The following is a 12832-nucleotide window of genomic DNA, read 5'->3' as shown; positions in this document are numbered from 1 at the left end:
TTGTGTGTGTGTGTGCGTGTGTGTGTGTGTGTGTGTGTGTGTGTGTTGGTCCGGATTTCCAATGTCTGCAGAATCTCTTGTGTTAACGTAGGATGGGGGGTGGGGGTTGATGCTCGGCATGGGCTGAGGGGGCTGCTCCGTGCTGTGAAGACCCCAGTTCTTTGGCTAGGGCGCCGGGGGGTGGGGGCTGGTAAATCGAGGGCAAGGCAGGTCTGGATGAACATGTTTTGCTGCCCGAGTCTGCGACACATTTTGCAAACCCATAGCCTGTGTCTCTCCCTCATTCTCAGTGAACATAGAACATAGAATAGTACAGCACAGTACAGGCCCTTCGGCCCACAATGTTGTGCCAACCCTCAAACCCTGCCTCCCATATAAGCCCCCACCTTAGATTCCTCCATATACCTGTCTAGTAGTCTCTTAAACTTCACTAGTGTATCTGCCTCCACCACTGACTCAGGCAGTGCATTCCATGCACCAACCACTCTCTGAGCGAAAAACCTTCCTCTAATATCCCCCTTGAACTTCCCACCCCTTATCTTAAAGTCATGTCCTCTTGTATTGAGCAGTGGTGCCCTGGGGAAGAGGCGCTGGCTATCCACTCTATCTATTCCTCTTATTATCTTGTACACCTCTATCATGTCTCCTCTCATCCTCCTTCTCTCCAGAGAGTAAAGCCCTAGCTCCCTTAATCTCTGATCATAATGCATACTCTCTAAACCCGGCAGCATCCTGGTAAATCTCCTTTGTACCCTTTCCAATGCTTCCACATCCTTCCTATAGTGAGGTGACCAGAACTGGACACAATACTCCAAGTGTGGCCTAACCAGAGTTTTATAGAGCTGCATCATTACATCGTGACTCTTAAACTCTATCTCTCGACTTATGAAAGCTAACACCCCATAAGCTTTCTTAACTACCCTATCCACCTGTGAGACAACTTTCAGGGATCTGTGGACATGTACCCCCAGATCCCTCTGCTCCTCCACACTACCAAGTATCCTGCCATTTACTTTGTACTCTGCCTTGGAGTTTGTCCTTCCAAAGTTTACCACCTCACACTTCTCCGGGTTGAACTCCATCTGCCACTTCTCAGCCCACTTCTGCATCCTATCAATGTTTCTCTGCAATCTTAGACAATCCTCTACACTATCTACAACACCACCAACCTTTGTGTCGTCTGCAAACTTGCCAACCCACCCTTCTACCCCCACATCCAGGTCGTTAATAAATGTCCTTCCAGAAAAATATGCGGTAATCACCCGGGCAAGAGGAAGTGTAGAAATGCAACCAGATGTGGTGGGAGCGTGGTCTGGCTCAGCGAAGCCACTTGCAACCTCCAGCCTCCAACTTTGTTTTTGAGCCACATTTGCTTTGCATAGTGTAGCAGGGGAACGTGTGCCGCCGAACATAGCCCGTCCACAGTGACACACACACACACACACACACACACACACACGCACACACACACACACGCACACGCGCGCACACGCACACGCACACACACGCACACACATACGCACACGCACACACATGCACACACACGCACACACACACGCACACGCACACACACGCGCACACACACACACGCACAAACACACACACACACGCGCACACACGCGCGCGCGCACACACACACGCACAAACACACGCGCGCGCACACACGCACACACACACGCACACGCACACACGTGAGGGGGAAGGTGGGTGGGTGGGGGAGAGGGAGGATGAAGTGAGACACTTCGAGGTGATAGGTGAGACCAGGTGAGGGGGAAGGTGGGTGGGTGGGGGAGAGGGGGGATGAAATGAGACACTGGGAGATGATAGGTGAGACCAGGTGAGGGGGAAGGTGGGTGGGTGGGGGAGAGGGGGGATGAAGTGAGACACTGGGAGGTGATGGGTGAGACCAGGTGAGGGGGAAGGTGGGTGGGTGGGGGAGAGGGGGGATGAAATGAGACACTGGGAGATGATAGGTGAGACCAGGTGAGGGGGAAGGTGGGTGGGTGGGGGAGAGGGAGGATGAAGTGAGACACTGGAATGTAATAGGTGAGACCAGGTGAGGGGGAAGGTGGGTGGGGGAGAGGGGGATGAAGTGAGACACTGGAAGGTAATAGGTGAGACCAGGTGAGGGGGAAGGTGGGTGGGGGAGAGGGGGGATGAAGTGAGACACTGGGAGATGATAGGTAGGACCAGGTGAGGGGGAAGGTGGGTGGGGGAGAGGGGGGATGAAGTGAGACACTGGGAGGTAATAGGTGAGACCAGGTGAGGGGGAAGGCGGGTGAAGTAAGGAGTTTGTACTCCGGATACTCCGATTTCCTCCCACATTCAAAAGACGTGCGGGTCAGAGTCAGCAAGTTGCGGGCATGCCACATTTACGCCGGAAGCGTGGTCACCCTTGCGGGCGGCCACCCCCACCCTCCCCTCCTGAAACATTCCGGCGTTCGCGCAAGAAACGAATCTTTGGTCTTTCAACATATGCGGGGAGGCCGTTCGTAGCAACGGACGCCGTCGCTAAGCGATGTTTCCTTTTTATTTCATTTTTTAATTCGTTCCAAGCTCTCTGCTGCGTCAGGAAGTGTGTTTGCTGGAATCCGGCTTGAAACAGAGGGACTTTTGTCAAAGTTTGGCGGAGATGAATTCATTCAGTGTTTACATCAGCGAACGGCTGTCCGCACTCGCGGGTCTCCTTTTGGAAACTTTGGAGACTTGCCAGGGAGTTCTTGGTTACGTCACCTTTACTTGGTATAAAAGCTGAGCACAAGAGAGACTCGCTAGCGCCAGAAACTTAATCGGGAGTGTGATTTTGACTGCCTTTCGGTCAGAGGATGGACGCAAAGTCGCTCAGAAGCAAATCCTCTTCAGGTAAACCCAGTCCGTTCCGATCTTTGGCTTCCCTGACTGAGACGCTAGACTCATTTAACTCTGCGGCCGTTTTTACTTGAAGTTTTCCTGCCGTCGCCCCAGAATTACAGGCAAACTGTGGCGATTCTGTCAATCACGGGATTATATACAAGCTAATTACAGAGTTGAGGGCCATTCTCCCTTCCGGGCCGCTTTAAGGTGTTTCGCGTTTGCCAGCGGACGATCCTTGACCAAGATCTCTTTATCAACCCTCGTGTCGCTTCCGCCTTCTAACCGAAATCCAGTGCCCCAGCTCTCCGGCGACCGCACCGAACTAACTTCTCTCGGGCTATGATGGAGGGGGAGGGCTCCACTCACTCACTCCCACCTCACTCATAGCAAAAAGCCCCCACCCCCAAACAGAACTCTGGAATCGAGGCGGCTTCCGTGGCCTCGGTCGGTGATGGTGGGAAGGCGGAGGTTTAGCTCTGCAGCGAGGGCTCGGGTTCGGTCCCCGACTACGGTTCGTTTTGAGGGGTGGGGGTGTTTTTTTAAAGATTTGCTTTCTTTGTCACACGTACAGTGAACCGCCTCCAACAAGTGTCGTCAAGCCCACAACTCATGAACCCCAATCGTACTTTTTTTTGGGGGGGGTAGGAGGAAATCCGCGAGGTTGCGGCGAGAACGCGCGCACCCCTTGCAGGCTGCGGCGGGATTTGAACCCCCGGTCTCACAGCGGTAACGACACGCCGCCGCGCTGCTCTGGATGCGGGAATATTAACTGGGCGCTGTCAATTGTCCTCTCTTCCCCCCCCCCCGCCCTTTCCTCCTCAATTTGGGTGGATGGAAAGTTAGCATGTGCGAGTTCTCGCTTTGAGGGACGGCACCGACTCGGTGGGCTGATTGGCGTCTGATATCTGAAACAAGAGAGCGAAAGTTTAAGATTATGAGGGTTATTATTTAAGACTAGACAGGGTCTTTTTTCCTTTTTTTTCATAAAACCATTCACCCCTTTCCGAGGCACAGCGTGCTGTGTCCTGGGCCAGTCTCACCTACTTGATAGTCCCGGTGGCTTTCATGGACTTGCGTCTCACCACATGCGCCTTCGAAGAGTTGGCCGCTTCCCTAGGGCGGTTAAAGTAAATACCAGGCAGCCTAGCTTTATAAAGCAGGGCTTTTCAATCTTTTTAATGCCACGGACCCCCCCCCCCTCCCCTTACCATTAACTGAGGGTCTATGGTCCACCTGCTTTAAGGTGAGCAGAGCTGCCGGGCTTGGAGAGAGCGTCCGAAAGGCTGAGCGAGCTGGAACTTTGGAGATAAGATGGATGCGAGGTGACTTGACAGAGGCACAGATAGTCACAGTCGTACTTTATTGATCCCGGGGGAAATTGGTTTTCGTTACAGTTGCACCATAAATAATTAAATAGCGATAAAACCATAAATAATTAAAGAGTAATATGTAAATTATGCCAAATGGAAATAAATCCAGGACCAGCCTATCGGCTCAGGGTGTCTGACCCTCCAAGGGAGGAGTTGTAAAGTTTGATGGCCACAGGCAGGAATGACTTCCTATGTGTTGCATCTCGGTGGAATGAGTCTCTGGCTGAATGTACTCCTGTGCCCACATTATGTAGCGGATGGGAGACATTGTCCAAGATGGCATGCAACTTGGACAGCATCCTCTTTTCAGACACCACCGTGAGAGAGTCCACAACATCACTGGCCTTACGGATGAGTTTGTTGGTTCTGCTGGTGTCTGCTACCCTCGGCCTGCTGCCCCAGCACACAACAGCAAACATGATAGCACTGGCCACCACAGACTCGTAGAACATCCTCAGCATCGTCCGGCAGATGTTAAAGGACCTCAGTCTCCTCATGAAATAGAGAGCTGACGGAGACATTTTCATAGGGTAGAGATGGCTAACGCGAGGGGAACTTCAGTTCACGATGTTTTGCTAGAAAGTATATGGGGATGTCCGGGGTAGGTTTGTTTTATAAAGAGAATGGTAGGATTTGTGGAATGCATTGCCGGGGCTGGTTGTAGACACAGATACATTAGGGGCATTTAAGAGACTCTGAGGTAGGCGCACGTATGATAGAGTAATGGAGGGCTATGTGGAAGGGAAAGGTTAAACTGACCTCAAAGTAGGTTAAAGGGTCGGCACAACATCACGGGCCGAATGGCCTGTATTCTCTGTTCTGTGCTGTAGACCGTCTGCGGGCAGGTGTACGGTTTGAACTGGTATCCTGTTACAGCACGGGTACTGCGGGCCGAAGGGCCTGTTGCGAGCCAATACTGTTTCGCGTCCGGTCGAAAATCTGACCGCCCCAGGCCCTCTTCAGCACGGGAACGTTCCCAAGTGCGCGTCCCTCGCCTGGCAGCAGATGGGTTAATAGGAGGCAGGTTGCTCCCACATCACTGCCGGGCTCGGAATCTGGGGGAGAAACGTTGAAAGGACTTGGTACCAGCCTGTGGCCCCCGGACCGACGACCCCGTTTGTCGACACTCCTCCCGTGTCAGAGCTCTTCCTTCTCCGAGGAGTTGAGGCACTCTTTGGAGTTCGGGAGGAAAGTTTGGCAGCCTTTTAGCAGGGTGCGGCTGGGTAGACGTGGAGCCCAGAGCTGTACAGCTCATGGAAAGCGGAGCCTTCAGCCCAACTCACCACGACGAGCTCTAACCCTTTCCTGTCCACGTAACTATCGAGGCGTCTTTTAAACCTTGCTGCACCTGCCCCAGCCACTTCCTCTGACAGTTCATTCCGTGTACTGACCACCCGCTGGGTGAAAAGCTTTCCCCTCTCCCCCTGCCTCACTATCTTTACTCTCTTCCGCACGACTTATTTAAAACAACACTTAGGCGCCCTAGAAGTTTTTGTTTGTAAATATATGGTTTCAGATGGCTTGGCCTCCGCAGAGCCCTGATCTCAACATCAGCGAGGCTGTCTGGGATTACCCAGAGAGACAGAAACAAGCGAGGCAGCCAGGGTCTGTGGCGAGCTCTCCAAGACGCTCGGAACAACCTACCAGCCATGTTCCTTGTAAAACTGCACAGAGTACCCAAGAGAATTCATGCAGTTTTAAAGGGTCGCACCAAATATTGTTTTGATTTAGGGTTTTTTAAAAAACTTTTTGCTGCTTTTTGTAGTTTCTTTATATTTATAAACTCTCCATTTCATTACTTTTGAAAGCATCTCCCTTTTACAGAATCTTTTCCATGTGCCTGAGACTTTTACACAGTATATGTGTATTCCTTGTATTTTACATTATACATAGTGTCACTTTATGGACATACAATCAATCTATGTATATAAGCTATCTGGTGTATTCATATTTATTGTTTTCTATTACTGGATTTTTAAAATCTTACTGTGTTTTTTTTTGTGCCGCATCAGATCTGGAGTAACAATTATTTTCTTCTTCTTAACCTTGCGTAAGCAATCTTGAATCTTTTCTTAATTTTTTTTTGGCATCCGTTAGTCTTGCGAGGTCATGGATATGCACCTGGAAAGTCTTCACTCTCCAGGGTGCAGGCCTGGGCAAGGTTGTGTGGAAGACCGGCAGTTGCCCATGCTGCAAGTCTCCCCTCTCCGTGACACCGATGTTGTCCAAGGGAAGGGCATTAGGACCCATACAGCTTGGCACCGGTGTCATCGCAGAGCAATGTGTGATTAAGTGCCTTGCTCAAGGACACAACACGTTACCTCGGCTGGGGCTCGAACTCACAACCTTCAGGTCGCTAGTCCAATGCCTTAACCACTTGGCCACGTGCCCACATTTTAATATATTTTTAAAAATGTATGATGCGTGCAGCTGCTGCCAAATGGAACTTTTCGTGACATGCATTTGCCAGTGATAATAAACCTGGTTCTCATCTCCTCTTTCTGATTCCCTTTCCCTGGGGAAACAGCTGATTGCATTCACCTTATCTATATCCCTCATGATCTTGCACACCCCTGTAAGGTCATCCCTCAGTCCAATGAACAAATTCCTACTCCCCCCCCCCAACCTTCCCCTGTAACTCTGGCCCGCGAGTCCTGCGGCATTCCTGAACCTTTTAGTGTTTTTTTTAAAGTAAGCTTCGGAATCAAATTATCTGAACAGTTCATGAATCCACTTATAAACGTTGACCGGACCACTACCATTAGCCTTCCCTGTTCCCTCGCACCATCGCCCACTGGCTTAAGATCGCTATTGCGTGGTGCTCCCCACCTCTGATAGATCTTAAGCCAGTGGGTGATGGTGGGGAGCACCACGCAATAGCGATCTTAAGCCAGTGGGTGATGGTGGGGAGCACCACGCAATAGCGATCTTAAGCCAGTGGGTGATGGTGGGGAGCACCACGCAATAGCGATCTTAAGCCAGTGGGTGATGGTGGGGAGCACCACGCAATAGCGATCTTAAGCCAGTGGGTGATGGTGGGGAGCACCACGCAATAGCGATCTTAAGCCAGTGGGTGATGGTGGAGAGCACCACGCAATAGCGATCTTAAGCCAGTGGGTGATGGTGGGGAGCACCATGCAATAGCGATCTTAAGCTATTAACCAAACTAAACAGCATATCAATAATGATAATTTAAAAAAACAAATTGTGAAAGCTATGTTATTATTATTATTGATATACTGTTTAGTTTGGTTAATAGTTTGGCTCTTATTATACTTATTGATATATTGACTTGATTATTTTAATGTATTTTTCTTTGTCAATTTTCAATAATAATTAATAAAAAGATTTAAAAATAAAATGAAAATGATCTTAAGCCAGTGAGCGATGGTGAAGGGAACAAGCAAGGCTAATGACAGTGATCTGGTCAAAGTTTACAAATTGGATTCACGAGGTGGAGATTAACGCCACATCTCCCTCCCTCGAATTTCAAAGTACCTTTATCATCAATGTAGGTATAAATTATACAACCTTGAGATTCGTCTGCTTACAGGCAGCCAAAAGCAAGGAACCTGAAAGAACCCAATTTTTTTTTTAAAAAAAAGACCAACACCCAATACGCTGGTAGAATGTGAGACAATTCTTGTGTGGAGTTGTGGAGAGCACAGGAGGGAGATAACATATACTATCATCCTTCCATAGTTGTTCTCAACCAGTGAGGCGTGCTCTGGCAGTGTGGCGCCCTGCCACGAAAAAGCAATGAATCGATGCCACATCGCTGCCCTCCGGGTCATGCCCTCTTCTCATTGCTACCATTGGGTCGAGGTACCGCACGCAACGTTCTAAGAACAGTTTTTGTCCCCAGTTATACTTGTGACTGCTCTATGAACCCATGAACACTATTCCACTTTCCTACTGTTTATTTATTTTCTGTTCATAACTTTGCCAAATTTCACAACATATGTCAGTGATACTAAGTCTGATTGTGTTAGAGGCATTTTAGAAACATAGAAAACCTACAGCACAATTCAGGCCCTTCAGCCCACAATGCTGTGCTGAACATGTACTTACTTCAGAAATTACCTAGGGTTACCCATAGCCCTCTATTTTTCTAAGCTCCATGTACATATCCAGGAGTCTCTTAAAAGACCCCATCGTATCCGGCTCCACTACCATCGCCGGCAGCCCATGCCACGCACTCACCACTCTCTGTGTAAAAAAAATTACTGCTGACATCTCCTCTGTACCTACTTCCAAGCACCTTAAAACTGTGCCCTCTCATGTTAGCCATTTCAACCCCGGGAAAAAGCCTCTGACTACCTACACAATCAATACCTCTCATAGAAACACAGAAACATAGAAAATAGGTACAGGAGTAGGCCATTTGGCCCTTCGAGCCTGCACTGCCATTCAGTATGATCATGGCTGATCATCCAACTCAGAACCCTGTACCAGCCTTCCCTCCATACCCCCTGATCCCTTTAGCCACAAGGGCCATATCTAACTCCCTCTTAAATATAGCCAATGAACTGGCCTCAACTGTTTTCTGTGGCAGAGAATTCCACAGATTCACCACTCTCTGTGTGAAGAAGTTTTTCCTCATCGCGGTCCTAAAAGGCTTCCCCTTTATCCTTAGACTGTGACCCCTCATTCTGGGCTTCCCAACATCAGGAACAATCTTCTTGCATCTAGCCTGTCCAATCCCTTTTGAATTTTATACGTTTCAATAAGACCCCCCCCGCAATCTTCTAAATTCCAGCAAGTATAAACCTAGTCGATCCAGTCTTTCTTCATATGAAAGTCCTGCCATCCCAGGAATCAATCTGGTGAACTTTCTTTGTACTCCCTCTATGGCAAGAATGTCTTTCCTCAGATTAGGGGACCAAAACTGCACACAATACTCCAGGTGTGGTCTCACCAAGGCCTTGTACAACTGCATCATCTTATACACCTCTATCAGGTCACCTCTCATCCTCCGTCGCTCCAAGGAGAAAAGGCCAAGTTCACTCAACCGGCCTCTCAATTTTAAAGCCTCTCAGATAGGTGTATGACTCTGCACAGAATGGAGGGATAGGAGCACTGCGTAAACAGAAAGGATTCATTTTGTTAGTTCAATTACTAGTGTAACTATCTCGGCACAGTGTTGTGTACCTGTATGCTTCAATCGTCTAACATCTTCCACAATGCCATCACGTTCTTGACCAGAGCTGTTGTCGTGGCTATCCCTCGAGGTCGAGGATGATGGTCTTCATTCTGTTGATCTACTTATGGGCTCTCAAGTGGTCTATGAGTCCAATCTTGGCTTTGGAAGTTCTTCCACATTCAGGGCAGGTAGTTCCAGATGGCAGATCGGGCTTTGGTTGTTGCTGCCTCTCTTTCCATTTTCATCTCCTTTCTTCTAATTCTGCACATCTATTGGCTTTGAAAGTTGCTGTTCCTTCTCGGACGATGGCTTGCCAGAGTTTCCTGTCCTTGGCAGTGGTTTCCCAATTGTTGATGTTGATGTTGGCTTTTAAGACGTCTTTGAATCTCTCCTGTTGTCCGCCTCTTTTATGTTGACCTTCTTTAAGCTGGGAGTAGAAGATTTGTTTCGGCAGACGTTCGTCTTTCATCTGAACAACATGACCGCTCCATCTTAGTTGGTTCTTGATGACGTAGGCTTCAATGCGTGTCATTTTTGCTAAACCAGAGCTGTAGCACCACCTTGGACTACATCCCTTCTTTTTATTTAGAGTTAGCGCAATAACAGGCCCGTGCTTACCAGCTACACCCATGTGACCAATTACCTACTAACTTCATGACGTGGGAGATTACACCAAAACGATCAGTCCGGGTCCTAGAGCGAGGCACCGCCTGGTACTTGGGCAATTTAAAACGCCGGTCCGGATAGACTGGCAAGCCCGAGTGTCGGGACGATTTCGCTCGCTCTCTGCGGCGCCGAGGCTGTGAACTGCTCGTCTCCGCAAGTATTGCAGTGTTTTTTTCTCCCCTTGCTAATATGATGGACCGAGAACCAGGGCCGACTGCTCTGAGGCCTCAATCTGGTTCAGGCTGCCGTCATTTTGCTCCTTTTGCCGACACGATGTGTTGGGCACGTGGCCAAGTGGTTAAGGCGTTCGTCTAGTGATCTGAAGGTTGCTAGTTCATGCAGTGTGTTTGTGCCCTTGAGCAAGGCACTTAACCACACATTGCTCTAGTCTGTGCAAGGAGTGGCGCCCCACACAGACTTCCAATCTGCCCCTTGTAAGGCATGAAAATGCCCAACGCAGGCCTCTCATGGTCTGAGTCGACGTTCCCTCCCTCCCACTCCCATGTGTACGCGTGTTTTCTTCCCTCTTTCTCTGCACAGTCATGTTTCAACCATGTTCTTACGGGTTTGTGGCTGCCAGTTAATAGACAGATCTCAAAGTAGTTTATGCATTATTTGAACCTTGAATGAACCTCCTAGCCGTGGGTCTTTGGGAGGCGGGAGGAAAGCGGAGGAGACCCACGTGGTCACGGGGAGAACGGACAACCTCCTTGCAGGCAGCGGCGGAAATTGAACCCGCGTCACTGCCGCTGTAAAGCCACCCTAACCACTGCACCACCGTGCCGCCCGCAACCCTTTTCTCCCTCTGCTTGCGTCGGTGTCAATCTGTTCATTTTGACTGTGTGAGTATCTTTGAGTACATGTTAATTCAGTGTCTGCTGCTGCTAAAAGTTAATTCACATGATGCTTAGCAATAATCCTGAACTGCTGTTTCTCTCTCTCCAGGGTCCACAGTACTTCTCCTCCTCGTCTGTGCCGGCGTTGCTAGCTGGAAGCAAGCAGCCGCGGTTTCCCTGAGCCCCAGGTCCACAGACTGGCCGGCCACCTCCATCCAACAGCCCGACCGTAACCAGAGCTGGGCGTCGTCCAGCGCGGTGACCAGAAGTACGAGGACGACGCGGTTAAGGTTCGTGCTCCACACACTGAACAGCGCCAACTACGAGGACTACGAGGACTATGAGGAGGAGGAGCCCACGACGCCGCCGGCCAAGCTTGGACCCCTGCCCGCCTGCGATTACAAGCCCTGCCGGCACATGCAGGTCCCCTGCATGGAGCTGCAGCATGCCCGGCCGTGCCTGTGCATCGGCGTGTCGGGCAGCGACGTGCCGCCGTCCCAGCCCAAGCTGCAGCAGGTGACGGCGGCGTGGGACCATGGGGCCAGCGTGCACTGGTGCGAGCCGCTGTCCAAGGTGAGCGGCTACCGCCTGGTGTTCTGGCCAAAGGGCGGCTCGCACAACATGACCACCCAGCTCATCTCCAGCCGCCACCGCCTCTTCGCCCTGGACGGCCTGGAAGCCGCCACCACCTACGTGGTCTGTGTCCTCGCCGTCAACCCGGCCGGCGCCAGCGGGCTCTCCCAGCGGGACCTGGAGGCGGCAAACCCTGGGTTGGGGCCCTGCCTGGCCTTCAGCACCCACTCCACCCGTAAGCTGATCCTTTACCTGGGCGTCGCCATCTGCCTGCTCGTCGTGCTCAGCGTCCTCTGCATCCTCCTCCGGTGCTTCTGCGCCAAGCCCCGGCGCTCGCCGGCCTCTTCCTCCCTTGCCCTCGGCCTCCGCAACCCGACCTACGAGCACGACAAGAGCGGCCAGCAGACAGCCTGGGCGAGGGATACTGTCAGTGCCGAGGGAGGTTTTGGACTGTCGAGCATCCCTGCTGTACCCTGGGTGGAGGTTGAAAAGCCCCCTGTGGCAGAACCAGGAAAAGGGCTCTGAGTTGGGGGGAGAGCCTGAGGGAAGGCCATTCGGCCCCTCTATCTATTCTACCATTTTTAACATCATGATTTGATCTACCTCAGAACTATTTTCTTTGTCTGTAAAATCCTATGGGGATTTCTGAATGCACTGATGACGACGTCTCCACGGCCCTCCTGGGAAGAGGATCCCGAAGATCTGGGTGAAGAAATTTGGAACTTTTTTTTTGTTACAACAAGCCGGCAGGAGCCCTTTCCAGAGCAAAGAGATGTCTGGTGGAGGAGCCCGCTGGGTCGGGCAGCTTCCGACCCGCCGAGTGGAGGGAAGCAGGCAGTGGACATTTGGGGCCAACGTACCTCATTGGGACTGGGGGGGGGGGGGATGGAGGGGAGATGACCAGTATAAAGAGGGAGGAGTGGAGCAAAAGACAAGTGCGAGGTGTTGGGGGGACAGGGGGTCACCAACCAGGGTAGGACTTGCACAGTGAATGGCAGGGCACCGAGGAGTGCAGTAGAACAAAGGCAATAGATGTCCATGGTTCCTAGAAAGTGTCGTCACAGGTAGTTAGGGTCCTAAAGAGACCTTTTCGGCCTTCATAAATCAAAGCGTTGAGTACAGGAGATGGAATGTTTATGCTGAAGTTGTTTAAGACGTTGGTGAGGCCTCATTTTGGAGCATTGTGTGCAGCTTTGGTCACCTACCGACAGGAAAGGCACACGTAAGGTTGAAAGAGCGCAGAGAAAATTTACAAGGATGTTGCCGGGTCTGGAGGACCTGAGTTATAAGGAAATATCAAATAGGTTGGGAGTTTATTCCTCGGAGCACAGGAGGATGAGAGGAGATAGAAGAAAGGATCAGCCATGATTGGTGGAATAGACTCGATGGGC

General features: G+C 50.7%; 1 protein-coding gene across 1 annotated transcript; it reads left to right on the top strand.

Moving 5' to 3' along the window:
* The first annotated feature begins 2619 nt into the window (after window positions 1-2619).
* Window positions 2620-12311, top strand: LOC140188849 (LRRN4 C-terminal-like protein). Its single transcript, XM_072245503.1, has 2 exons — window positions 2620-2862; window positions 10978-12311. The coding sequence occupies exons 1-2, from the start codon at window positions 2826-2828 to the stop codon at window positions 11964-11966; spliced, it is 1026 nt and encodes a 341-aa protein (XP_072101604.1). The 5' UTR covers window positions 2620-2825; the 3' UTR covers window positions 11967-12311.
* Window positions 12312-12832: the final 521 nt, after the last annotated feature.

This window comes from Mobula birostris, chromosome 28 (genome assembly GCF_030028105.1).
Source record: "Mobula birostris isolate sMobBir1 chromosome 28, sMobBir1.hap1, whole genome shotgun sequence".
Taxonomy (NCBI): Eukaryota; Metazoa; Chordata; class Chondrichthyes; order Myliobatiformes; family Myliobatidae; genus Mobula; species Mobula birostris.
Note: the sequence above shows the minus strand (reverse complement) of the source record. Positions and strands in the feature narration are given on the sequence as shown.